General features: G+C 41.4%; 1 protein-coding gene across 11 annotated transcripts in view; it reads right to left on the bottom strand.

The window, feature by feature from the left end:
• ank1a (ankyrin 1, erythrocytic a) overlaps nucleotides 1-24,920 on the bottom strand; it is an 89,641-nt gene that overhangs the window by 12,800 nt on the left and 51,921 nt on the right. For 8 of the 11 annotated variants that reach the window (XM_087849139.1, XM_087849140.1, XM_087849141.1 and 5 more), the window contains 36 exons: nucleotides 23,104-23,202; nucleotides 22,249-22,347; nucleotides 21,873-21,971; nucleotides 21,504-21,689; nucleotides 21,288-21,386; nucleotides 21,094-21,192; nucleotides 20,889-20,987; nucleotides 20,253-20,450; nucleotides 20,050-20,148; nucleotides 19,849-19,947; nucleotides 19,654-19,752; nucleotides 19,354-19,551; nucleotides 19,139-19,237; nucleotides 18,940-19,038; nucleotides 18,638-18,835; nucleotides 18,438-18,536; nucleotides 18,054-18,152; nucleotides 17,267-17,365; nucleotides 17,098-17,190; nucleotides 16,911-16,983; nucleotides 16,770-16,790; nucleotides 10,325-10,445; nucleotides 10,060-10,138; nucleotides 8,587-8,702; nucleotides 8,276-8,500; nucleotides 8,037-8,191; nucleotides 7,731-7,942; nucleotides 5,956-6,160; nucleotides 5,718-5,814; nucleotides 5,315-5,543; nucleotides 5,086-5,214; nucleotides 4,854-4,973; nucleotides 4,689-4,773; nucleotides 4,456-4,530; nucleotides 4,062-4,193; nucleotides 3,772-3,927 (listed from right to left, as the gene is read on the bottom strand). In XM_087849139.1, the coding sequence (XP_087705265.1) occupies nucleotides 3,772-3,927; nucleotides 4,062-4,193; nucleotides 4,456-4,530; nucleotides 4,689-4,773; nucleotides 4,854-4,973; nucleotides 5,086-5,214; nucleotides 5,315-5,543; nucleotides 5,718-5,814; nucleotides 5,956-6,160; nucleotides 7,731-7,942; nucleotides 8,037-8,191; nucleotides 8,276-8,500; nucleotides 8,587-8,702; nucleotides 10,060-10,138; nucleotides 10,325-10,445; nucleotides 16,770-16,790; nucleotides 16,911-16,983; nucleotides 17,098-17,190; nucleotides 17,267-17,365; nucleotides 18,054-18,152; nucleotides 18,438-18,536; nucleotides 18,638-18,835; nucleotides 18,940-19,038; nucleotides 19,139-19,237; nucleotides 19,354-19,551; nucleotides 19,654-19,752; nucleotides 19,849-19,947; nucleotides 20,050-20,148; nucleotides 20,253-20,450; nucleotides 20,889-20,987; nucleotides 21,094-21,192; nucleotides 21,288-21,386; nucleotides 21,504-21,689; nucleotides 21,873-21,971; nucleotides 22,249-22,347; nucleotides 23,104-23,202 (4,489 nt within the window). The remainder of the gene's footprint in view (nucleotides 1-3,771; nucleotides 3,928-4,061; nucleotides 4,194-4,455; nucleotides 4,531-4,688; nucleotides 4,774-4,853; nucleotides 4,974-5,085; nucleotides 5,215-5,314; nucleotides 5,544-5,717; nucleotides 5,815-5,955; nucleotides 6,161-7,730; nucleotides 7,943-8,036; nucleotides 8,192-8,275; nucleotides 8,501-8,586; nucleotides 8,703-10,059; nucleotides 10,139-10,324; nucleotides 10,446-16,769; nucleotides 16,791-16,910; nucleotides 16,984-17,097; nucleotides 17,191-17,266; nucleotides 17,366-18,053; nucleotides 18,153-18,437; nucleotides 18,537-18,637; nucleotides 18,836-18,939; nucleotides 19,039-19,138; nucleotides 19,238-19,353; nucleotides 19,552-19,653; nucleotides 19,753-19,848; nucleotides 19,948-20,049; nucleotides 20,149-20,252; nucleotides 20,451-20,888; nucleotides 20,988-21,093; nucleotides 21,193-21,287; nucleotides 21,387-21,503; nucleotides 21,690-21,872; nucleotides 21,972-22,248; nucleotides 22,348-23,103; nucleotides 23,203-24,920) is intronic. The other 3 variants (XM_035904985.2, XM_087849138.1, XM_087849136.1) reach the window with 3 other exon arrangements.

Below are 24,920 nucleotides of genomic sequence, written 5' to 3' on the forward strand. Positions count from 1 at the left end.
TGAGTATCCACATGACTGACCACTAAAGGACATACTATCCATATGCAGTACATAGATTACAGGAAGCAGAGGAAATGATTCTCCTTAATGTTTGACTCAGAGAGAGCGAGAGAGAAAGAGACCATGCGTATGTATTGTACAGTGGTAAGAAAGCTGTAGAGTGCAGGCTGCTGTAACTTGATTCATGGCCAGCAGTAGAGTACTGCTGAGAGTGCAGGCGATATTTGAGACACCAAGCCATCGAAAAGACCCTTGTCCTACTTTCTTTTTCACATCCCAACTGCTTTCAGTTACGTACAGTTGATGATAAACTCTGACTTCTAGTTTGTGATGTAGTTCTTTGACTTATGAAGATTTAGTCTAAACCAGATACAGAACATCTATACACTGCAGGCGTTTGATTTTCACTTGCAATTAAATTTATAGTACTTCAGTGCTACTGTGCGAGATTCAAACAATCAGTTGGTGTTTATTTAGGTCCCACAAGATACCAGGGCATCTGTTTAAGAGGGTTAAATTTTAGAGGCTTCAATTATATTTACTTTTAGTCTTCAAATGCATATGATTGCCTGATGCCTGAATATATGATTATTAGAATTAAGATCTAATGACAAAGAATTCAAAACCAAATCAACCAAATAAACATGTTGAACATATTTCTCTTGCACCTATCTATCTATCTATCTATCTATCTATCTATCTATCTATCTTCCTTTTAGGATATTTTGTGTTTGTGTTTTGTGGTAAGACCAAAAATAAGAATGTGAATTTGTAACCAATTGAGTTTGTCATCCCTCTCGCTTTGTGGCAGTAGATTTGTAAATAATGAGAAAAGAAAGAGATCTGGAGAAAAAATTTGAAATAATAAAAAGGGTGAAATATGGAAAATGTGTCTGACAGATGTATGTACAGAAACATAAATATATATATAAATAAACGATACAATTTTTGCCCAGTAAACGGGCACATATATGTATGTGGAAGCCACGAAACATTTAAAAAATACGTAGAGATGCTCACACCGATACACGCACACATACACACATAGAGACATATAGACTTCACAGTAATCAATGAGCACATTTAGAAACAGTTGGAGAACAAATTCAAACTGAACATCTCAAAACTCACAGAGACATCAAAGATAGACAGTTGCACAACATAAGATGGACACGGTTTACGTAGAATTAGCGACACACAAAACGATCACAGCATTCATACATGAACAGCAGACACAGTTCACAAAAAAAGGTCTGTGGCCTTTCTGTATCCCCTTTTAAGACAGATCATTGAGGAGTAACAGAGACAGACTGTAGTCATTCTCAGTATACATGCCATGCAAAGACACATGTCTGTTTGTCAGGCAACGTTAGGCACTGATGCAGCATTTGAAGCTTTATCTCCAACAGTCCAGTCTCAGAGCGGGCCTTCATCCCGGTGTCTCCATGCAAACACGAGGGAGATGAGCAATGAGCAAAGTCTTGTTCACATGCCGACATGCAAGAGAGCAGGGAAAAAAAGGGATGGGAAAGGAGGGAAAGGAAGGAGTGGGAAACAGAGAAGAGCAGCAAGAGAGGAAGAGGAATATAAAACAGGGTGATGAACACAGACAGAAACAGTGAGAGAGAGTGAGGGTCACCTCCCCCCTCCCAGTGGGTGCTGAGTACACAGTCTGTGTGAGGGGTATCTGTCACAGAGTGGACACTTAAGAAAGGTGGGGTTTTCAAGAGTCAGGAAAAAAAAAAGAAAAAGAAGAAAAATGCATTTGTCGCAAAAAATAAAAGCTTAAGATGTGGGTCAGAGGTCAACATGAGGTCAGAGTTCGGAGAGGAAGTGAGAAGGAGGAAGAGTGGGGCGGCTAGGCTGCAGATGACCAGAGAAAAACAAAGAGAGGGACAGAGTCACAGGGAATGAAACAGGGCTCCCAAAAGCACATTCGGTGCACCAACTCTACCTCTAAAGACTCAAACTAAGTCCCATGCAGACACAGGCAGACAGAGGTCTAAAGGAAAAGGGGTTACTCTATTATGATCAAGTGTATGCTTTGTTTAGTAACCTGGAGTAGCTTTTGAACAAACCTTTGCTTGCTTTTTATTTCAAGTTTGAAGGAATATTTTCTGCAAACACAGTACTTTAAAAAATAGAAATCGCGGTTGTTTTTGTGGTGGTGGGGAGTCTATAGCGGACCTGATTTTAAATAATCACTGACATGTTTCAATATCCATGAATTTCCTTCCCTTTCTGTCCAAAGTGTCAGATGAGAAGACTGATGCCACACATTTCTGCAGTTAAAAAGCAGCTGGTTAGCTCAGCTTAGCATAAACGTGGAGAAAAAAGCGAGGTATAGTTAGCTTCTGTCCAGATGTGAAAGCAGTTCATTAGTGGCTTTTTTTTTTCTAAAACTTTGTCTAAAGTTTATAGGTCTACGCTGTGGTTTTACTGAGGTTACCTGGTTAAAAGTAGAGCCAGGGTTGCTAGCTGCTTCTTCCAGTCTCTTCTCCCTTTATGCTAAGCTAAGCTAACATACAATGAGACATTATCTTCTCATCTAACTTCTGTGAATAAAGTAACAACTGAAAATAATTATGTGCACATTGTTCTTTATTTTTCACCACAATATTTTTAAATACTCTTTTCTTTTTTTTGTTGCTAGTTTTTGCTTTTGCTAGTTTCACTCTTATTCACTGAAAAGTCATGCTGGGTGCCTCCTCTATTGATGTGACTTTAGTATGTACTGAACTAGATCGGTAAATCATAAACCTCTTGATTCTTTTTTCTTTCACTGTAAAATAAGTCAAGTAAACAATATCCAGTTTTTGAAATCCGCCAAGTCAAAGCAGGAACGACCTTTGGGAGGCAAATAGCCAAAAAGACAGACAGACAGACAGAAGAGACAGATACAAAGTTATCAGATTCACTGCAGCTGTGATCTGAGCGTCTCCCTTTTCACGCTTTAGCCATCATGGTCACATCCGTATGCATTGTTACATCTCTGATTATTGCTCCAGTTTTCACCGAGAGGACCTATCACCTGTCCGACTAACTCATCATCTGCACTCGAGGCAGAGAGGAGGAGCCAGCCCAGGAAGACGGGGAGCTCACAGCAGGCCAGATGTGAAAATGGAATCAATAAGATGTAGGGTATGCACGTGTGAAGGAAACCATGAGGAAAAGACTGAGGTCTGACAGTTGGTAAGAAGGCCAAATGTGCGAGGCTTTACTTATGATCTACATGGACTCATCATGTATGACAAGGTGTTTTTATAGAGAATATGTCATGCTAAATGACAGCACATTTTATAGAATTTTTTTATGATGCATAAAATTCTTGTGAATTAAAATTGAAATTAAGCTCAGAACATCTTAACTACCAAACAAGCAAGAAAAAGATTAAACTCTGAGGATAGGAGAATGGAATAACTGAACCAATACACCATTAACCCCCTAAAGTATACCATTTAATTAAGGTTTTCTAGGTACTTTACTGCATTTCTATATTACCCTTTTTACAGTAGGAGTGTCCTGAGTCCCTCTGTGTGTTGCTGAGGTAAAATCCTGCAAAAGTTTGAGGCAGCTTTAAAACACAAGAGCATCACAGAGATTAAATAAGAAGGACATTGGGACAACAGAGTCATTTAGAGGGAAACAAACTTGACTTCATCTTCTGGGGAGTTTAGGGAAAGAGGTGCATGTTTATTGGAAAAGTGGCTGGAGATCAAGGAAATGGGACAGAAATGAGACCAGGCCATGGGATCTGGGGAGGGCACTTACCATTGGTCATACCAGGGGACAGATGGTCTCTCTCGCTGTGTCGACGTCTGTTGAGATCACGGGATCCTTGTCTCACAGGCTGAGGTGGCTGGCCCTCCAACATGTTGATGATGTCCATGCGGTCGATGCTCTTCAGAGCTGTGTACAAACTCTCCACTGCAGTGAAAAAAAAGGAGTCACAGGCATGCATGGAAAAAAGAAGAAGAGGGGTGGGTTTCTAGAAATCATAAAAGTGTAGCTTTGAGTGAAGTGAAATGGCAAATGTCTACAGCAAATTCAGATTTACTGACTCTTTGCCCTCTTGCCCTCGCGAGTGGCCCACAGGTTGAGCAGTGCGGAGCTCTGCTCCAGCAGCGAGTTTGGATTCTCCACACGAATCTTGTTAATGTCATCCACACTCAGCTGAAGCTCACGTGCCAACTCTGTTTAGAAAATGACAGAAGGAAGATCAAGAAAGCAGGAGAAATATTTATATAATTTGGCGTATGAGTCACGCCAATGAGGCGTACACAGAAGAGAAGGAACAGTCTCTGTAAAATAGCCACGGCTCTTGGCAGAGAAAATAATTAGTTTCATTGGCTGGGCACCATGTGTTAACTTTGTTTAATCAGCAGCATGCTAGCAAACTTGTCAGACATAAGATAAACACGGATGGTTTACCGCACATAAAACAGATCCACTCACCAGCCCAGCTCAGTCCCAACTGTTCTGCAATTACAGCCATCTTCAGCTCTGTCCTTTCCATAGCACTCATTGATGCTGCAGAAAACATAAATATAAAGCTGAGATGCTTAATGATTCTAGGCTGGCTGGAAATTAAGTGCTATGATAAGACATAATGAAGCCATCATCATGTATTATACATTATTCCCTAGAAGGTAGACAGATCTAGTTACATAAAGAAGTGAGACTCGTACCCATTGCAGGCTCATTTAGAGCACTGTATCTTTCTCTTAAAGCCAGCGGGGTGAGAGTTCGCCTTCGGTCTTCACTCCCAACAATCTGAAAGAAAACATCAATGCAGTCGGAAATCTCGGGAAAAATGTGAACAAATACATTGAAGGTGTCTTTTAAAGCTTTACCTTGATACATGGAGGCATAGCGATGTTGAGGTTGCAGAGCACATGCTGGCTGTCTTCATACTTGGTGGATTTGCGAAGGAAAGACAAAAATCCAGTGGGCTCTTTACTGCTGTCCCTCACCTTAGACGCAGAGGTTAAAGGTTAAAAAAAAATTATGACAGATGCATGAGTAGAGAAAGATCTAATGGAGTAACAAAGAAAATAAAACTGAAGACAAGTCAAAAGGCAACACCTTAACAGAGACAGGAAGTCGATTATCTCTGAAGGCCTGGAAGCTAAAGCAGCGAGGCTGTTGGGTGGCCTTCCTCACCGGAACAAGATTCCCTGAACACTCCAAGTGAAGTGGCATTCCTTCCATAACCTGTAATCACAGAGGCATTAACACATGTACAAAGAAGTAATCCAATAAGCACAACATGGCCCAAGAACTCGATTGTCCTGTGTAAGGTCTCTGAACTGACCTCTATGTCCCTGCTGCGAGCCACCTCTGTGAAGTTCTCATGCTGCTCCAGAGTTTTATCCATCTTGTCATCAGTCATGCAGTAGCAGCGCAAACGGCCCTCGCGTAGCTCATTCATTTTTGCAAACACCACAAACTTGGCCATGTAAGGTACGGCCGACAGCTCCCTGTACAGCAGGTTGGCAAAGGACACAGCCTCGGCTGTCCGAGGACAGTCTGCGAGCCAGAATCTGGGAGAAAACGATCACGTTCAGTCACATGCATCTGTTCTTTGTCTCTTTATAATCACAGCCAAGCTGCTTACTGCAGTGGTTGTAGATGGCAAAGAATTTGAATAATCTTTCTTTTTTCTGTGTTATGATGACAAATATAATTTCACTGCGCATGCTGCTATCTGAACTTACCGTGCAGAAACATTGGTTGTGAAACTGGCACATTCATTAGCATAGATAAGCTTAGTAGTGCCAGTAATGTCCTCCCATTGAGCTGGGGCTGTACCACCTGGGAGTCACAGAGAATGAGAGAGCACACTGAGTGATCAGCAGTCATAAAGAGTAAGTCTAGTGATGGCAGCATTTTAAACCAAGTATTTTAACCAAGCCTTGACACAAACACCCACGTGACAGCTGTGGCATGCAGTACCTATGACAGAGCAGAGAAGACGCAGACTGGTAGTATCACCCTCCCCAGAGTCTCGAGGGCTCTCCCTCCAAGATGGAGGCAGGGGTATACGTAGGCCGATTGGTCGGTGAAACTTGCGCCTCCGAGGCTCCACCGTGACTACGGGGCTAAAGTTTGCTTGGTTACCGAGAAGCTTTGCAACCAGCTCATCTGGAACTGGCTGAGCCTGAGGTTGGGAGTCGATGATGGCAAAAGGGAGTACGCAACAGGGGCACGGGTTTGATGAAAGGGATTAAATGATAATAAATAAATATGAAGAAGGATTTTTAAAAAGATCAGGATGCCAAGTGTAATGAGTTGATTGTAGGTGGATGATGAGACAACAGAAGTGGATAACAGAAAGGACAACCAAGTGGGGAAAATTAAAGATGATGAGAAAGAGAGAGAAAGAGAAATAAGGCCGCAGTGAACAAAAGATTTCAACACAGAAACAATACATCTGAAAACCAAATAGTAACACAAACTGGTTGCATGACTTTATAAGTATTTTTTTATTGTAAAATGTAACAAAGTATGTTAACAAGAAGCTTTTACAATCATTAATACAGGAGAGATATCAAGTAAAAAGGCACTGTGGCTTTTCACAAGGCCATTTATGACGCAATTACTACAACAGCATTTTAGTTAAACAGATATGTTCCTAAAATATAGCCATGTAAGAAAATACTGAACATTATATTTCACTAACATTCAGTTACATTCACTATCAGCATTGTTAGTTTGCAAAACCTATCGAGCTCAGATTGAATTCACTTGTGTGCCTAAAAGAAAAACAATTTCATCAAAACAGTAGTAGAAGGTCCACTTTTCATTTTGATTTACATGATTTGGAGTCACACAAGCTGCTTAAGCTGCCGATCGATGTATGGAAAGAAGATTTTGAATGAGGAATTAATGCAATCAGAATCTTGAACTGGAACAAAAGAACATGCAGCAAAACAAATGGCAAAACTGTCGGTATTGTTTAAGCAATCAAAATAAAAATCACATGCAAACGAAACCTTGAAATCCCAAATATGCACGTCTGAGAAACAAATAGATGCATACGGCGAAGAATTAGGAAGGCAGAAACTCAAATGAAATCAATATAGTTTTATGTCTGATGACTGGATTGTTGTTTTTAGGGAATTAATGTACAGTTTAACTGCATTTTTAAAAGTAAAATCACATTACTGAATGTATTTGTGTCTTACAGTTAACAGCCCAGTGCCATGATATGTGACTCCTCGATGTGTTGGGGACATGCAGTCCTATGTCTTATATGTCCTCTTAAACAAAATTACTGCTTTACAGAATGTGGTGCTAAAGTTGAGCTAATAATTATTTATTTTGTTTTCTTTAGACAGTAAAGATAGTAAAAGACTCAAAAATAGATATAAACTTATATGGTCTTATTTTTTAGATATCTTAATTTAGTGTGTAAAATGCTAAGTACAGAGAATATGGTCAGTGACAAGAATACTTTAGCAAGAAAGACATCACTGAAATCGGTCCAGTGTTATACAAAGGTGCCAAGTGCATGCAATGTGTGAAATATAAGGCAAAAAGGTCCTCCCAAAAAAAAAAAGAAAAGAAAAAACGGACAAACAGACAAAAACAGAAAAGTAAATCAAAGAAACTTGGCACAAATGCTCATAAGAATACATCATTACACAATCAAAGTAATCCAACATGCAACACAGGCATTAACGATTCTGTCTCTCCTCTCCTTCCTTCTCCACTTCGTTCCATCTCACCTGCAGCCCCAGACGGACTCGTTTGGTGACTGCTGTCTCAGGAAACGTGGCCTGGACCATCGGCACTAGTTTACTTGTCAGGGAGCCTCCTTCCGGGCCAATCAGGTCGCTTTCTTGTTGCACTCGTGACACAACGGCAAAATAAAGGGGGAAGTCGGTAGAGATGATGCGGCGGATTCGCTTCTTCCCAAGTTCTTCTTGGCTTTCTAATTCTGGAGGGAGAAGAAGTGGTTGCGTTTGTTTAACAATGACACTAGGTCGTGGCTTAACTGAGTGTCAGTCTGAGATCAGCCTTTAAACTCTTACCCTCATCCATCCCGTTGAGGATTGTTTCTAGCACCTCGTCCCCGTAACGGTTGCGGTGTTCTTTCCAGACCGAGCCATTCTCGCTCCTCAGCACTACGAGCTCCCGGTCACCACGACCGAGAGCAGCAAAGTGGGGGATCTCCACAATCACCGGTCTGCCACACACACAGAATTACACATGAGTAGAGAAACCCTTTTCTAACAATACATAAAACACTTTAAAAAAAAAGCTTCCTCACCCCAGAAACTGCATCCCTGCAGGACCCAGGGAAATGATTCTGCTGGCCAGCCCCTCTCCCTCCACCAGTGGAGGGGGGCTGGTCAGCTTCTGCGGCTTCACCAGGCGGCAGGTAATGCGGGTGGGTGCAGCACACGTCCGCGGAGGTATGATGACACGCAGACCATTATGCCTGCTGCCTCGCATTGAACCGCCACGCGCATCCACCATAAAACTGACCAGGAACCTGTTATCGGACAGCGATTGTGACGGTTAGTTTTCCGATCAGATAGTAAGCAGAGATGAAGTGATTCTTATGCTTGCAGTGCTGACCCCGTGTGTATGGGACTGGCGACTGGGCTGACATTGTCTGACGTCTCAGTCGCAGGGCTGCTGGGAATCAGTGAGTCCTCGTCGTATTCTTTGGGCAGTGGAAGTGGAGTGTGTTGCTACAATAGACATAAACGAATAAATGATTTAAATAACTAAAAACTTTTATTACTTATTAAAAAAAAAAGGTATGAGAAGCGATATGATGGGTACTGAAAACCTGTGCTTATAGTCACTAAAATTCTAGTTTTACAGGGAATGTTGAGAAGACATTTTGGCAATGACTAAAAGGAGGGCTTTATGTCATGTTACAGAAATGCTGAAACAAATGAACCAGAAATCAAAACCGTGTGTTTACACATTTTAAAACAACATATTTTTTCGTGTATATGAAATCACAATATGTCCTATAATAACTCTGAAAGTCACTTACATTTCTCATACTAAATAATATTCACTGCCTTCTTAAAATTATGCGTGGGAATAATTTTAAAGAGGAAACTTTGACTCTGCCATTGCAGCACTTTGTTCTTTTCTGTTGTAGATTTGCTGCTGTGCTTGGGATCATTGTTTTGTTGCATGACCCAGTTTGGGCCAAGCTTCAGCTGTTGGTCAGATGGCCTCACATTTAACTGTAGAATACGTTGGTATACACATGAATCGATGATAATTTCAATGACTGTAAGTTGCCCAAGGCCTGTGGCCACAAAGCAAGCCCAAATCATCACTGCTCCACCACTTGCCTGACAGGTGGATAGTCTGACCTTGAGTTGAATTTGCTGGGACGTCTATTCCTGGGAAGACTGATGAGTGTGTTGAATGTTTTCCACAGAATGACCAACTCCAAATTGTTTGGAAATAGCCTCATAACCCAGATTGATGTTTAATGACTTTACTACTGAATGCTAGACCAGACCACTGCCAAAACCTATGCTTTTATAGGGGTGCTCACACTTGCTGATAATCAATTAATCAAGTACATTTAATTGAAAGCACCTGGCTGCTACTTATGCTCTTAATTCCTATGGAAAATATACATAAGGGTGTTCTTGTTGTATACCCTTAAACTTGCTTTTCCATATAGCTGTACAATGCAACTATAGGTTGATTACCTATCTGGTATGTGACTTTTGTTGCCATGATGCCAGGTCTCTCTTGGAAATGAGATTTTTTTTTACCTGGATAAATAAAGGACTACTAAAAATTCATACTTGAGTTTAATAATTATGTTGGCTTTGAATGGGGCCATTTTCAAGAGTAAATAACAGTATAACACATAAAATAACTATAAAACCTTTTTTCCCCCTGTTTTTTTCCCTTTTTTATGCAGGAGCAGAAAGAGGTAGACCAATACTAAAGAGTCTAGCTTTCTCTGCTGCTCCGATTTTGTCATCTGATGATATTATGAAAGTGCAATAAAAGCATCCATTTACTATTTTAGGTTTTTGGTATCTCAGTGTTACTGCTCTGTAGTACCTGATCTATCTCATGTTCTCTCAGGATAACAGGCTCTGGAGAGACACGAGGGATCCGTGGAATGGCTGGCGAATAATTTCTGTTGTAGGAAAAAAGGAGAAAAAAAAAGTCAGATTTAAGACATTTCTTTGCATCTCCTCCCAAGTGTTCATCCTGGTGTTTAATGTGTGTGTGTCTATGGTGCAACCCCTACGATCCATCCACCTATTAGCTTAAGGTTACTAGCTTGGCTCTCTCCCCTGCTTCCCCGACCAGCCCCCCTTACGCTGTGCCCAGCCCTCTCTCGTACTCCAGTGATTTCTTGGGGGAGAGGAAATCGTCATCATGGTCTTTCATGTCATCCATCTTCATGTACCTGGCCCCTTCTGTCCCCAAGAGCTCCTCTCCTTCAGAGAACAACATGCCAAAGAGAGCGAACAGACCGTGGTCAGGTTGGTGAAACAGCATCAGAGAAAGAGAGAAAGAAGAGAACAGGGTTGTTAACCAGCTGTGAGAAGTGTTAGACAACATATCCCAGCTGATGGCTCTGCTATGTGGTGGTTAGACTGGTGAAATGACACATCAGTGAAAATGATCTGGCCTTATTATAGTTAGTCAGCAGCACAAACAAACATATTTTTATCCAGGATACAATAGTAGAAGGAAAGCTGCACAGTTGTTCCCATTTTTTGAATAGAAAGGGGTAGATTAAACATTTTCTCCACACAGAAAACTGGAATTTAAGGGAAATTGTGAAAAAGATGAAATATATGACACACTAGTGGAAAACACTAAACACAAAGGGACGTGAGAACATGGTTTGAGTGGAGAAACACTGCTAACTGTAGCAACAGAGAAATGGATCAAGCTTTTGGAAATTTGTTCCGGGATAGGAAAAAAGGCATCGATTATTCTGACCTGATTCATTTTTATATGTTTTCGACTAAAAAGCAAAAAAAGGTTTTGTTAAGTGAACTCTAATTTTGGAATCATCACTGAGAGTCATGAACTGATTGTTTGAGATGATCATCCCATGCCTTGTTATCAGGGAGGGAAAAACAAGAACTAACTCTAAGTTGAAGGAAGTGTTTTCCATGTCAGCATCCTCCTAAGACCCGAACTCTTCCCCGGCATGCATTTTGAATTTCTCTTTGATATTTGGGCATATTGGGGCCCAATGAATGTAAAAACAAAGAATTACCAGATTTTTTTTTTTACCTTATTTTTGTTTTTAAGAAAAATAAGAGCCACATACAGTGGGGCAAAAAAGTATTTAGTCAGCCACCGATTGTGCAAGTTCCCCCACTTAAAATGATGACAGAGGTCAGTAATTTGCACTAGAGGTACACTTCAACTGTGAGAGACAGAATGTGAAAAAAAAATCCATGAATTCACATGGTAGGATTTGTAAAGAATTTATTCGTAAATCAGGGTGGAAAATAAGTATTTGGTCACCTCAAACAAGGAAAATCCCTGGCTCTCACAGACCTGTAACGTCTTCTGTAAGAAGCTTTTCTGTCCCCCACTCGTTACCTGTATGAATGGCACCTGTTTGACCTCATCATCTGTATAAAAGACACCTGTCCACAGCCTCAACCAGTCAGACTCCAAACTCCGCCATGGCCAAGACCAAAGAGCTTTCGAAGGACACCAGGAAAAGAATTGTAGACCTGCACCAGACTGGGAAGAGTGAATCTACAATAGGCAAGCAGCTTGGTGTGAAAAAATCAACTGTGTGAGCAATCATCAGAAAATGGAAGACATACAAGACCACTGATAATCTCCCTCGATCTGGGGCTCCACGCAAGATCTCATCCCGTGGGGTCAAAATGATCATGAGAACGGTGAGCAAAGATCCCAGAACCACACGGGGGGACCTGGTGAATGACCTGCAGAGAGCTGGGACCAAAGTAACAAAGGTCACCATCAGTAACACACTACAACGGCAGGGAATCAAATCCCGCAGTGCCAGACGTGTTCCGCTGCTGAAGCCAGTGCATGTCCAGGCCCGTCTGAAGTTTGCCAGAGAGCACATGGATGATACAGCAGAGGATTGGGAGAATGTCATGTGGTCAGATGAAACCAAAGTAGAACTTTTTGGTATAAACTCAACTCGTCGTGTTTGGAGGAAGAAGAATACTGAGTTGCATCCCAAGAACACCATACCTACTGTGAAGCATGGGGGTGGAAACATCATGCTATGGGGCTGTTTTTCTGCCAAGGGGACAGGACGACTGATCCGTGTTAAGGACAGAATGAATGGGGCCAAGTATCGTGAGATTTTGAGCCAAAACCTCCTTCCATCAGTGAGAACTTTGAAGATGAAACGAGGCTGGGTCTTCCAACATGACAATGATCCAAAACACACCGCCCGGGCAACAAAGGAGTGGCTCCGTAAGAAGCATTTGAAAGTCCTGGAGTGGCCTAGCCAGTCTCCAGACCTCAACCCCATAGAAAATCTGTGGCGGGAGTTGAAAGTCCGTGTTGCTCGGCGACAGCCCCAAAACATCACTGCTCTTGAGAAGATCTGCATGGAGGAATGGGCCAAAATACCAGCTACTGTGTGTGCAAACCTGGTAAAGACCTATAGTAAACGTTTGACCTCTGTTATTGCCAACAAAGGTTATGTTACAAAGTATTGAGTTGTATTTTTGTTATTGACCAAATACTTATTTTCCACCCTGATTTACGAATAAATTCTTTACAAATCCTACCATGTGAATTCATGGAATTTTTTTTCACATTCTGTCTCTCACAGTTGAAGTATACCTCTGATGCAAATTACTGACCTCTGTCATCATTTTAAGTGGGGGAACTTGCACAATCGGTGGCTGACTAAATACTTTTTTGCCCCACTGTATGAGGATATTCGTTTAAAATTTTGATAGAACAGTAGCAGTATAATGTCCTCGTAAGTGGATATCAGGCCCTTGTAGAGCAAAATTTAGTATTTTGGTCTAAATAACCCAAAATGTGATGTCCACATATGTGGACGCCAGGTCCTAGGAGGTTAAGCTACTCCCAACAATAATGGAGAGGAGAAATAATCTTTTATTATTAAGTACAATGAAGTCCTGGATTTAGGACATGACAAAGACATTGAATGCATCGCCTGACAACAGCAGCCTGTTAAGATTTGAGACCATCACTAAAACCTTTTTGTACCAGTTTGGGGAGAGCACTTAAGTGAAATTCAGGAGAGGTCACTATGTGGGTAAAAGTACTGTTATCAAATAGATAAATAATTGATCAGTACAAGAATAATACGACATGCAGAAAAATGAGAAACCTTAACTGTGGGATTTTCAAAGCCATTCTGGAGATTAAATTCTAATACTGACTTGGATAAATTGGATTATAATTAAACTAAATTAAAAATTAAAGGGTGGGTTCAGTGTTTAACCAAAAAACATCTATGGACGTAATAAATGGACAACCTACTGTTAAACATGGGTTGTTAAAACTACAAGCATATATTCACTTATAATAAAGGGTTAGGCTATAAAATGCCTGCAGTAATGAACAATCATTGCTGTTATTATCAAATAAAAACCAGTAAGCAGCAAATTCGACTTTTATTAAACAAAATTGCTACCCCTCTGGCTTTGGAATTAAAAGCTGAGTGAAAGACATCACCCACTCATCGACACCGGAGACTAATGGGATCTCTAATGGGAACGAGATGTCAGCATTTAAGTGTTTCAGATGAGAGAATACCTTTGACAGTCTAGCTGGATTGTTCATACCTTTAATATTCAAGCTCATGGGCCTGATACAAGATTCAGCATCTGGGTTTTAAGGTGTTAATTTAAGGTGTCACAAGAATGGGGACAAGGCAAAGGGGGGGAAAATGAGCAACATAATTCCTTGATGGGGTTGTGTTTATGGCTAATTGTTGGACAAAAGATGTGATGTAGGATGAAAGGAGAAAAAATGTATTACTGGAATAAACAGTGAATTGGCTTGAATTAAATGGAAGAAAGTTTCAGTTATTTTTACTACCTACTATAAAAATTATGATTTTTACAGTGGGTTCAATGTAGGAATTTAAAAAAAAAATTGACATTCTGTCAATTGACAAAAACCTTTTTATAATTATAGGAGAGACTGCACAATGAGCTAATGAGCTTTCTTACAATTTAAGCCCCAAACAGCATTTTGTTATCATGAGGAAAAACTGAGATGTATTCTTAAATTAAAATATCTCAGGGTGTGGTTAAACTTCTTCACTCCTCTGACCCACGAAAGATCAGAGCGGGCTGCATGTGGCCTCCAATGTAAAATGAGTCTCACATCCTTGCTCTAACAAAACACTTCTGCTCCTATAGCTGATCAAATTGCTGGTGAGGACAACAATAATAAACTATCTTATACTATAATATGGGAAATATGGGTGGAGTCACTGCTACAGAGAGCCGATCTGAGGACATCAACAATACAGCAGGACACTGTGGGCAGCTGATTCAGATTAACTGATCTTTACTACATCAGAATAAAAAGATAAAAATGTGCTCTTGACTTTGGAAAAGTTCATAAAATCCAGCTAGAGACAACACTGTTACTGATGAGCAGAGGGTGCATCAGCGCACGGATCAGCATAATTTAATTTCTAACATTTTAGACAGCCGCTGCTTCAGAGAGTGATGCTGGAGGCGATTTGCTCTAAAAGAGATGAACACAAACACAGAGACAAGCAGAACAACAGAATTTCACTCCACCTATAACACCAACAGTGCAAGTTGCTCTCTGCTGTCCTTAGAACAAAGCACATATCTAGAAGTGAATTGAGGTGCTCTTCAGTTACTTACCCCCCAAAACAGGCGATAATGTTAAAGTGTTAACCAGCATCAAAAGGAAATCTTCCCCGTGTGCGTGAATTAGTGACTGCAGCAGCCTGTGTGTCTGCATGAGGTCCCAGAGCCACAGTGATGTCGTAGTTATCATTACACCACGTTTGACTCCATGAGTGCGCTACCCACAGGTTCACAAGTTAGCTCATGTCCTGCGTATCCTCTGTCTTGTGTGCCATGCATGTGTTGAGTAGGCAAAGCAGTCTGCTAATAGCAGTTTACCATTCCGGATGTGAGATGTGTCTTTAAGACGGCGACTCAGCTACTTTCTATATTTAGAGCCACACTGACAAACTGTTGGTTGAATTATCAGGGGCCTAAAAATATCAAGACATGATATCCCATGACATTATTGTCAGCGGTATTGTAAACTTCAGGCGTTAAACCTGAGAAACCTTAAACCTGTCATAAGTGATTTTTTTTGGGCCACACGGGGGCAGCAGAAAATAGCTGTGACCTGACCAACGGTTCATCTGTGACACGACACAACCATAGCATTTGTTTTATCCTGCGTTTCTTTTTACTCCGCTCATAATTCTACGTCCTCCGCTTAATCATGCGCGTAGATGTCTTTTTGTTTAATAGCTCCGTAGCTTTTAACAGTATTCTGCAAAAGTCTCAAGCTATCTCTCATTTCCTTATATTCTGCTTCCAAGTTTCTAATGTGGTCTTGAACAGTAGTTAGGACTAGGAATTTAATTTGATTCTATTTTTTAAGCCACTGATGTGGGGTGGAAGAAGTGGAGGACAAGCCTAAAAAACTACCTATAGGAGTGAAGAGTAGCTGAAAGTCATGTCCTTAAGTGACATGAAAAGATCCAGCAAAGAGCTGACACAAGACCTGAGAGATGCATCTGACCCTTCAGGTGATTCATCTACTGTTCACCTGAACAACACGTCGTATGGAGTGATGAAATTTTTGGGCTCTATGTATGTACGGAGGACGGGAGATACGATCCTGAGTGTCTGGATCCATCCGTAAAACACGGTGGAGGCTCTGTCATGGTTTGGGGCTACATTTCAGGTAGTGGTGTTGGTCATGCTGATTTTCAGCATGACAATGATCTAAAACACAGAACTGAAAAAAAGGCAGCAAACATCCAAATAAGAGTTTTGAATGTCCTAGTTAGAGATATGACAAGGGAGCAGCCTATGAGAGTTCAGGCTGTGTCAAAGAATAAAGGTGGTAATACCAAATACTGAGCAATTGTAACAAGCTTGAAAATCAAACTCTGTTTTTGCCTTATATACCGTATATTACACATACAACAAGCTGGAAAAGCAAACCATTAGCTGAAAGTGACTATAACCATGAGGCCAACGGTGGTGTGATAATTATAAGCAACTCCTTTTAGAACCTGGTCATGTGACATATTATTAACGCTAATAGTCCTTTGAGCATTTCTAAGAATCTCTAAGTCCCCAACCCAACAACCAATCAGCCAGCAAACACAGGTCACATGACAGAAACACAAGACAGTAATAAACGATGCAATACATAGAGGCGGATTCACATGGCGATATGGTTACAGTCACACATGTTTCAAATGAATATTAAAAATATGTATATATGACACTAAAATCTAAGTTATTAAAACTCACAAAGAAGGTTTTTTTGTGTGTTTTCCTAACTAAATATTTATATTTGATTTAATATTATTAACAATGAAGGGCTTATGTCAAAGACACCTGGAGAGTCAGAGAATGAGCGTGTTAGCACTGGGACATATCGGATTACAGACATGGGTGCTATGGGTGCATGCCAGTGAGAAACCAGAGCCACCACCACAGAGGGGAACGAAGGAGAGAGAGAAAAGCAGTGGCACAAAGATGGCGTGAGTCTGAAATGGAGCCACACACGTAAGAAACAGACATTCATACCTAATGTTAGCTGTGCAATTCCTAAAAAAAAAAAAAAAAGAGCAAAAGGCAAAAAAATGAGTCGTGAGGGGAAAAATGTTTACATCATCAATCAGTTACAGTGTTCCTGCTGTTTTATTTCAGTGATAATAATGATAATACCTTCATCCTCAGACACATCCAGTATTTCATCCACTGTCTCTGGGAAACTCATGCGATGTTTCTCTGTGGTCGTCTTTTGGGCATGGAGAAAAGAAAACAGTTACCGACAACAGCAAAAGGGAAGGTTCAACTTTTCATACAATATGTTCCCATGTGATTATCACCACCCCTTTTCTGAACATCTCACCATGGAAACTGTCTCCTCAGTGACAAGTTTTAGGACGTCGATCACCGAGATGTAGCCTAACCTCTTCGCTATAGCCAGAGCTGACGTGCCATGCTAAAAGAGAGAGAGTGGGACATCGATGAGCGCCAAACTTTATGAATGAGGATGACGAAGAGATAATCGCACTCACTGTAGTGGTCTCATTGGGCTGGGCGCCATGCTTCAGCAACAGTGTCACAATATCCGTGTGTCCCTGTTGGGCTGCCTGATGCAGAGGAGTGTAACCAAGCTGTGAGAGAAAAAATTACACAAAAGTGTAAAAGTCGGTCTAAACACTAGAATTTCTGTGAGATTTCTAAAGACCACGTTCATGGTAGTCAACAAAAGCTAAACTAAGCCAGATGTGAAAAAACACAGATTTATGAACCAAACGGAAATAAAATAAAACTTACATACGTACATACATACAAAACTAATAAAAATAAAATGAAAATATTGTAGGAATGTTTTGTCAGTTTGCTTAAATTTGTGATGAGCCTTGATGCCTGAGTTTACTGAGACTGAGACATTACTGTAAGTGATGTAAAAGAAAAATACCCACCACATTATATTTAAAAATAAAGTAAAAGCTTAACATTTTAAGGAAAAATAGACTGCAACGAGCAGCCAACTGAGAAAAAAAAATGTCATATGTGAAAAAGCTGATTAGTCAGTTCATTGCAGCCCTACAGTACATCCCGCCTTTTCTTTTAGTTGCTTTTCAAAAATGTTTTCAAACATTTATTCCCTTATGAGCAAAAAACTCCTCTATGTCCTATTAAATCATTTTACACTAACAGCTGGGAAACCCTGCCATCACGAGCTGTGTGTTAACACACTGTAACCGTGGTTACTGACAGACTGTACTGTAGCTCTATGACTCATTCCCATCCGGCTTTAGCTGTAGTTTTCGTCCAGAGCCAGAGGGAGGCACTCACCCTTGTTTTGCTGTTTACATTGGCCTGTTGCTGCAGGAGGAACTTCACCATCTTGATGTTGCCATAGTGACAAGCTACATGGAGTGGGGTGTAGCCCATCTGAAAGTGGAGAAAACACAGTGAAGGTCGTAACCAGGATTGTAATGATCCCACATGGAGGTTGAGTGTTTTATGAAAAATGTTTTAGAACTGCATACTATAATGTTTTTGAAATGGTTAAAGTGTTTCAAGAAAAGAAGATTGATTCAAAAATTACAACAAAAAAAATATTTTAGGAATTAACAAACAGCGATTGGACCAAAATATAACCAGACAAATCAAAGCTACTCAGACATTTTCTCTTCCAGCTCAAAGACAAAACACCGTGTGAAGAAAAGGTCTTACCCGTGTTGCGGCATAGACTGACGCGCCCTGCTTCACCAAGATATCAGCGATTCCAACGTGTCCTTCCTGTGCCACCAGGTGGAGGGGTGTTAACCCACTCTGTTTGTCAGAGTGAAAAGACAAAGGTCAAAAACAGCAAATAGACTATAGTTTATTTTATAGTAACATTTCTTTCATTTTTTAATTTTATCTGTCTTTGCCTTGTTGCCGAGGTTGACGTTGGCCTGTTTGGAGATAAGCAGGGACACCATGTCAGGCCTTCCTTCCTGTGAGGCCAGGTGGAGAGGTGTGACACCCTGTAGTGACTCAGCATTGGCTGATGCTCCATACTGCAGCAGGCTGTTGGCCACCTCCACCTGGTTCTGCTTGGATGCTATATGGAGGGCAGTGTAGCCATTCTAGAAAACAGATGTTTTTTTTTAGAATGACATGAATTCATACACAATACTAAACCATCTGCCTGACCTCGTGTCTATATATGTGTATTTTTAATTTGATTTACCCTGGCTGCACTGTGTGGTGATCCTCCTTTGCTAACAAGAAGGTTAACAACATCCAGGTTGTTGTGATGTACAGCAACGTGCAGCGGAGTGAGACCATTCTGTAGAAAGGGATTCAAACATTAATCAGACGGTTGTCGTTCAAACAAGGATTTATTTAGTTCTTCTTCCAAACAGTCAAGCCCATTATGATTTCCTCACTTTTCCGGCAGCATTTGGGTTGGCTCCTCTTTCCAGAAGCAGCTCTGCTACATCCACCTTTCCATACTTGGAGGCCACATGGAGTGCAGTGAAGCCTTTCTGCAGACGCACCAACAGGAAAGTGTATAAAACATCAGTTAGGGGTTTTTAGCATTTGGGCAGACAGTTTAAAAAAGGCAAATTTCACAGCAGAAGGTTTAGCAGGAAGTCTTTACCTTGGTCATCTTAGTCTGTTGAGCCTCCATGTCCAGGAGGATGCGTACAGTTTGCACATGACCTTCCCGGGCAGCGATATGCAGAGGTGTGTGTCCTGCTGTGGTGGTGGAGTTGGGGTTGGCCTTTTGCTCCAGCAGAAGCTTCACTAGCTCCTTGTGGCCCATCCGAGCTGCACAGTGCAGGGGTGTCTGGTCATCCTGTACAGGAGGGAAATTAGCACGTGGATGCAAAGCTCGGTCAGCTTCATCTGCCTGCATTTATTTACTGGACGTTTATGCTTCGGTGTGTAACATCTCTACCTTGGCTTTGGCATCCACTGGGGCTCCATTCTGCAATAAAAACTCTGCCACCTCATAGTGTCCTGCCCGGGATGCCATATGGAGAGGTGTTTCCACTTTCTGTTCACACACAAACCAAAGAGTCAAATCAATAATGCTCTCAGGAATATGAATTGGTTATTTGAGTTGAACTTGAAATTTCAGTTAGGTACCCACCACATTAGAAGCACTGGGGGAAGCGCCTTTCTGCAGCAGGATCTTCACGATGTTGAGATGACCCATAAATGATGCTACGTGCAAAGGGGTTAAGCCAGACTATAAAAAAGGGAGCACAGGATTAAAAGAATTAGAAATGATCTTGGGGATTTATTAAATCATCTACGTAATTTCACATCTATCTATTTGAACTGTTCTTACCTCAGTCACAGCCTCTAATGACGCAGAGTGTTTGAGCAGGAGATCCATCACACGCATGTGGTTCTTTTTACAAGCAATATGCAAAGGGGTAAAGCCGTTCTGTGAAAGCAAACAGTTATCATTACTACGAAGGTAAAGAGCAACTTTGACTCGTATGACTTAATAAGCTGATCTGGCCTTATTAGAGTATGTTTGTCACTAACCAGAGCCCGAGAGTTGGGTTTGGCCCCTTTGTCCAGCAATACTTTGGCCATACGGTGGTGACCGCAGTGTGCCGCCACATGCAGAGGGGTGAGGTGGTCCAGTGTGATGTCATCAATCTCTGCGTTGTACTGTAGAAGCTGTTTGACGCAGTCCATGTGGTCGCCCTGCGCTGCCATGTGGATTGGAGACAGGCCATTCTGCAAAACAAATAGATAGATAGATAAATAAATATGTTGATTCTTTATTATCTCCCATGGCAGGAAGAAAATTTTCAGATTAAAAACAGAAAATTAAAAAAAAAGTTCACAGATTTGTACTTATGACCAAACGAAAGGGTAAAATTCAGAAACACTGTAAGTCACGCTGAAGCAACAGCTTCTCAAACCAAAGCAGGCATGTTGGGCACACATGTCCTCTCTCTTCACATTTCATTTACAAATATAAAAGGCAAGACCACAACCATTACCCCACTCATCAAAATACATCAATTTAGATAGTATGCCACAGTAAGCCTTTAGTAAGTCTTTCACAATCAGTTGAAAAGATGACGGTTTTTGAATTCTTTCCTGTCTTACTGTTAAAAATAAAACCTTTAAGAGACTTAAAGAATTTTCTTGACGCCTGTAGGGGTTTACCTTAGTCTTTGCGTTAATGGGGGCTCCATGGTCCAGCAGGATTTCTATAATCCTAACATGGCCATTTCTTGCTGCACAGTGCAGAGGAGTCAGCTCATCCTAGAGGGGAGTGATTGTTAGTGATTTAGTTAATGAACCATCTAATTAGGAAAATACAGTCAGAGCTTTGGAAACACTAAAGCTTTGAGATGAGAGCTTTTGAAACCTTGGTCTTGGCATCAATCTGAGCCCCTCTGTCCAGGAGGAGTCGGACCATGATCACGTTACCCCGTCTGGATGCAATGTGCAGAGGGGTGATACCGTTCTGTAGAACAGACACAGATGAGCTTAGACAAAAAACTAAAAGAACAGAGAGCAAGTCATGTGACTGACCTTCAGTTACAATTAGTTTTCCCCTACCTTTGGGGTGAAGTTGACATTGGCTCCTCTATTGAGCAGCAGTTGAGCTACGTTCAAGTTTTCATAGTGCGCAGCAATGTGGAGGGGTGTGAATCCAGTCTGCAGGGACACATAAGGTTAACACCATGCTACTTTCATTCCCTTTGCATTTAAGAAACAAACAGCAAAAACACACCAATTACAGACATTCCTGTTCCATTCTGTACACACACACACCTTGCTTAGCACATCAGGATTGGGGTCGTTCTGCAGAAGCACTGCGGCTGTGCGTGTATCATCGTTGCGTGCTGCAATGTGCAGCGCAGGGAGGCGGACCTTTCCTTTGGTGCCATAGTTGATGAGCAGGGCTACAACATTTTCATGCCCCTGCTGAAGAGCCACGGCGAGAGGAGTGAATCCATCCTGCAACACACCGGAGAGAACAAGAAGAGAGGTTGACTCATGGAAGGAAAATGAGAGCGATGTAAGGAGAGAGGCTAATGAGAACAAAAACAGAATGAAAACACAGCGGGTGTGGATCAGCAGAGATAGGACTGAGCAATTTGGGCGATAACTCTTCAAAAATGTCTCTCAGCTTAGTGGTACCTCAGTTGGAATGCTCTGATTGGCTCCGTTCTCCAGAAGAAACTTCACAACCTCTAGATGGTTTTCTTGTGCAGCCATGTAGAGTGGAGTGAAACCCTTCTGTCTCAGAAAGACACAACAGGCACGCACACACCCACAACAACAGCAGAGCAGACACACAAGCACAGCAACAGGGAGACAGTCACAGATGCACACACAGAGATGTAGACAGAGAGGGAACAGCAACACACAGAAATATTGGAACAGAGACATATGTTAACAGATGGAATTGCAATAGTTACTACAGTGGTTTCACAGTAGAGATCACAATAGTTAGCCTGAAGAGAAGCCTCTGTGGATTCAGTGACGACTGCTTTGAAAGGCAGCTCTGTCTCACCTGCGACTGAGCGTTAACATTGGCCCCATAGTTAACCAGCTCTTGGACCACCTGCTCCTGCCCTGCCAGGGCTGCGATGTGCAGGGCCGTGTTCCCTTTCTGGTAAAACACAGAAACATGAGAACACAAGTAAACATTTACACAAAATATTACAGGTGAATTCAAAGTGCAAAGTGTTTTTTTTGAGAACTGACAGCATTACAAGGTGTTAAGTTATCTGTATTGGTGTTGTTCCTGCATCATCACAATAATGTTGCATCAGCATTGCAACTGACCAGTCACGCTGCTGTGATGTCATAGCTTCGCAGTGTGTTAAAAAGAAAAGAAAAGAAAAACATTTCTTTAATTTTATTAAATTCTCTTCCAGAACAAATGGTAAGCATTTCAAGTGTTATCTTTATTACTTTGTACAACATAAAAAGAAATATTATCAAGTTAGGTTTGCTGTTTATCAAATTTTGGTTACTAAGTTTGGTTTGCTTGTGATAGTATTTCATAGCAGTAGCTAACTTCTTGGCTAATGCTAACTAAACTAATCAGACAGCATTATTGGTTGGTTGCAGTGTTGATCCTAGGCCAACGTTATGACGATGATGATGCAGGAATAACACAAACGCATGGATGTCAGCTTGTGCTCATTACGACTATAAAAGATCAGACATTAAAACATTTTTTGACTGGAGCAACACGTTTCTGCAGTCCTAGCTGGTTCATCGTCAACCTCACAGCAGCTTCTTGTCTCAAAACATTAGGCATGTTTCCGAGAAATGTATCTAATATTAAAGCATCTATGATTTTTTCTTTTTTCCCACAGGTGATTTTTGAGGGGTTAAGGTTGCAACACTTATTTTTTACCTTCGTGGTGGTTTCCAGTACGATCCCATTATGGAGTAGCTCCAGCACCATTTTGACGTGGCCTTCTTTTGAGGCCAGATGAAGCCCATTGAGCCCATTCTGAATGAAAGGGAGAGAAGAGTAGACCTCACACTGAAGGGTCCTACACACACTAAGAGCAGTTTCCTCTAATGGAAAAAAATAAACCAAATAGACAGTATATATATACACACAAACACTTGAAGACCATGCCAACTGACACTGTTATCACAGTGACTGAATCACTCACAAACCATAGCATGCACATACTTACACTGGACACCATGCATGCGGTACTCTCAGAATCAGAGTGGCCATTAGCAAAAACACTGTCTACAGGGATGAAAATCAAGATGAAAAATCTTTCATTTGATTAATGATCATGAAAGGAGGAGGGTGACGGGAGGGAGATGGCAGGCCGCTGGTCTCGTGGCCGGGAAGAATACGAGCCGTGTGGGATAGGTCTGACCTCACACAGCCTTCCTTCAGCCGCACAGGACATGTGAGGTTGGACCTTTCCCACACCACTGATATTATTCCTCTGAGTGGAGAGACCACAGCACACCATCACTCTACTGCAGACAAAGGAGGGAAGAAAAGGGGGGAGGTAGGTAAAAAAAATAAAGGTATAAAAAAATCAAGACAAAAAGGAGGCGAGTTAGAAAACAGTAGATAAACAGGCAAAGAGAGATGGCAGTGGAGGATCAGTTAGACTGAGAGGGACAGGGAGGGAAGAAAATATAGTGAGGGAGGGGCTGGAGTGAGGCAGCGTGCTGGCGAGTGAGCCATGGCAGAGGTATCCACACAAAGAAGGAACAGTTAAGCCTCCACCTGGCCAAACTCCCACCATACTGACTCAAACTGTCACACAACCACTGAGGTTTAAGGGACAATCTACAGCTTTTGCCAGATAGCCTGTCGCTCTGTGCATGTTCCAGCAATGACAGCAATGGCAATACACATAATAATAATAATAGCTTACATTTGGTCAAAGCTATTTGTGTAAGCCATGTGCAATAAAAGACTAGGTTTGCTTGGTTTTTATCCAAAAAACAATGTAAAATGGTTTAAAATAAGACACAAAGCAGACACCAGTTTTTCCAAAATGTCATGAATAAATTCCACATTTAGGGACCGTAACTGTAAGTGAAACAGGAATGCTGTAGATTATCTCTGTAGGTCAAAAACATTTAATGCCAAACAGTAAAAAGACAAAACAACTTCATGTTGAGTATCTACAACACAATGAAATGAAAGTGTGTCATTCAGGAAAACACATCTACCAAGGTATCATAGTTTTTCTGCATGTACATAGTCACATTTTTAATCAGTGGGGTGTATCCCTTTGCCATTGTAGAGCAGTTTTCCAGTAATGGTCGGGACAGTGCCATTTTATACAAATAAACCTGTCATTATGTGGGGTCCGTTGCGGTGATGGTGAATAGGGCTCACAGAAATCCTGACAGAAGCATTACCGCCAAATAATTAGAAAGTGCTGAGGGCACCATACAGTAAGCGAATGGAAGGGAAACCATGACTAAGTTAGATTAATGAGCCATAGTATTCTCTCGTGCGCACATACAGGTTTTGGCCACGTTTCTGTAGCCTGAGGGCCTCACTCCTAGCCCACTAACACTATCTCTTCCTGGACGCTGTCAGCATAAAGGAGGATGGAAATGGGGCGAAGGAAAAGCCCCTGCCCCATTTATTACCTCCTCTGGAGACCCTTTAAAACCCGACCTGTCACCTTCAGCCACTGATTAACAGTCAAACCGAGCGTACACATACAGTGCACTGGA

The sequence above is a fragment of the Neolamprologus brichardi genome, chromosome 12 (assembly GCF_056152115.1).
Source record: "Neolamprologus brichardi isolate AB-2024 chromosome 12, ASM5615211v1, whole genome shotgun sequence".
NCBI classification, from domain to species: domain Eukaryota; kingdom Metazoa; phylum Chordata; class Actinopteri; order Cichliformes; family Cichlidae; genus Neolamprologus; species Neolamprologus brichardi.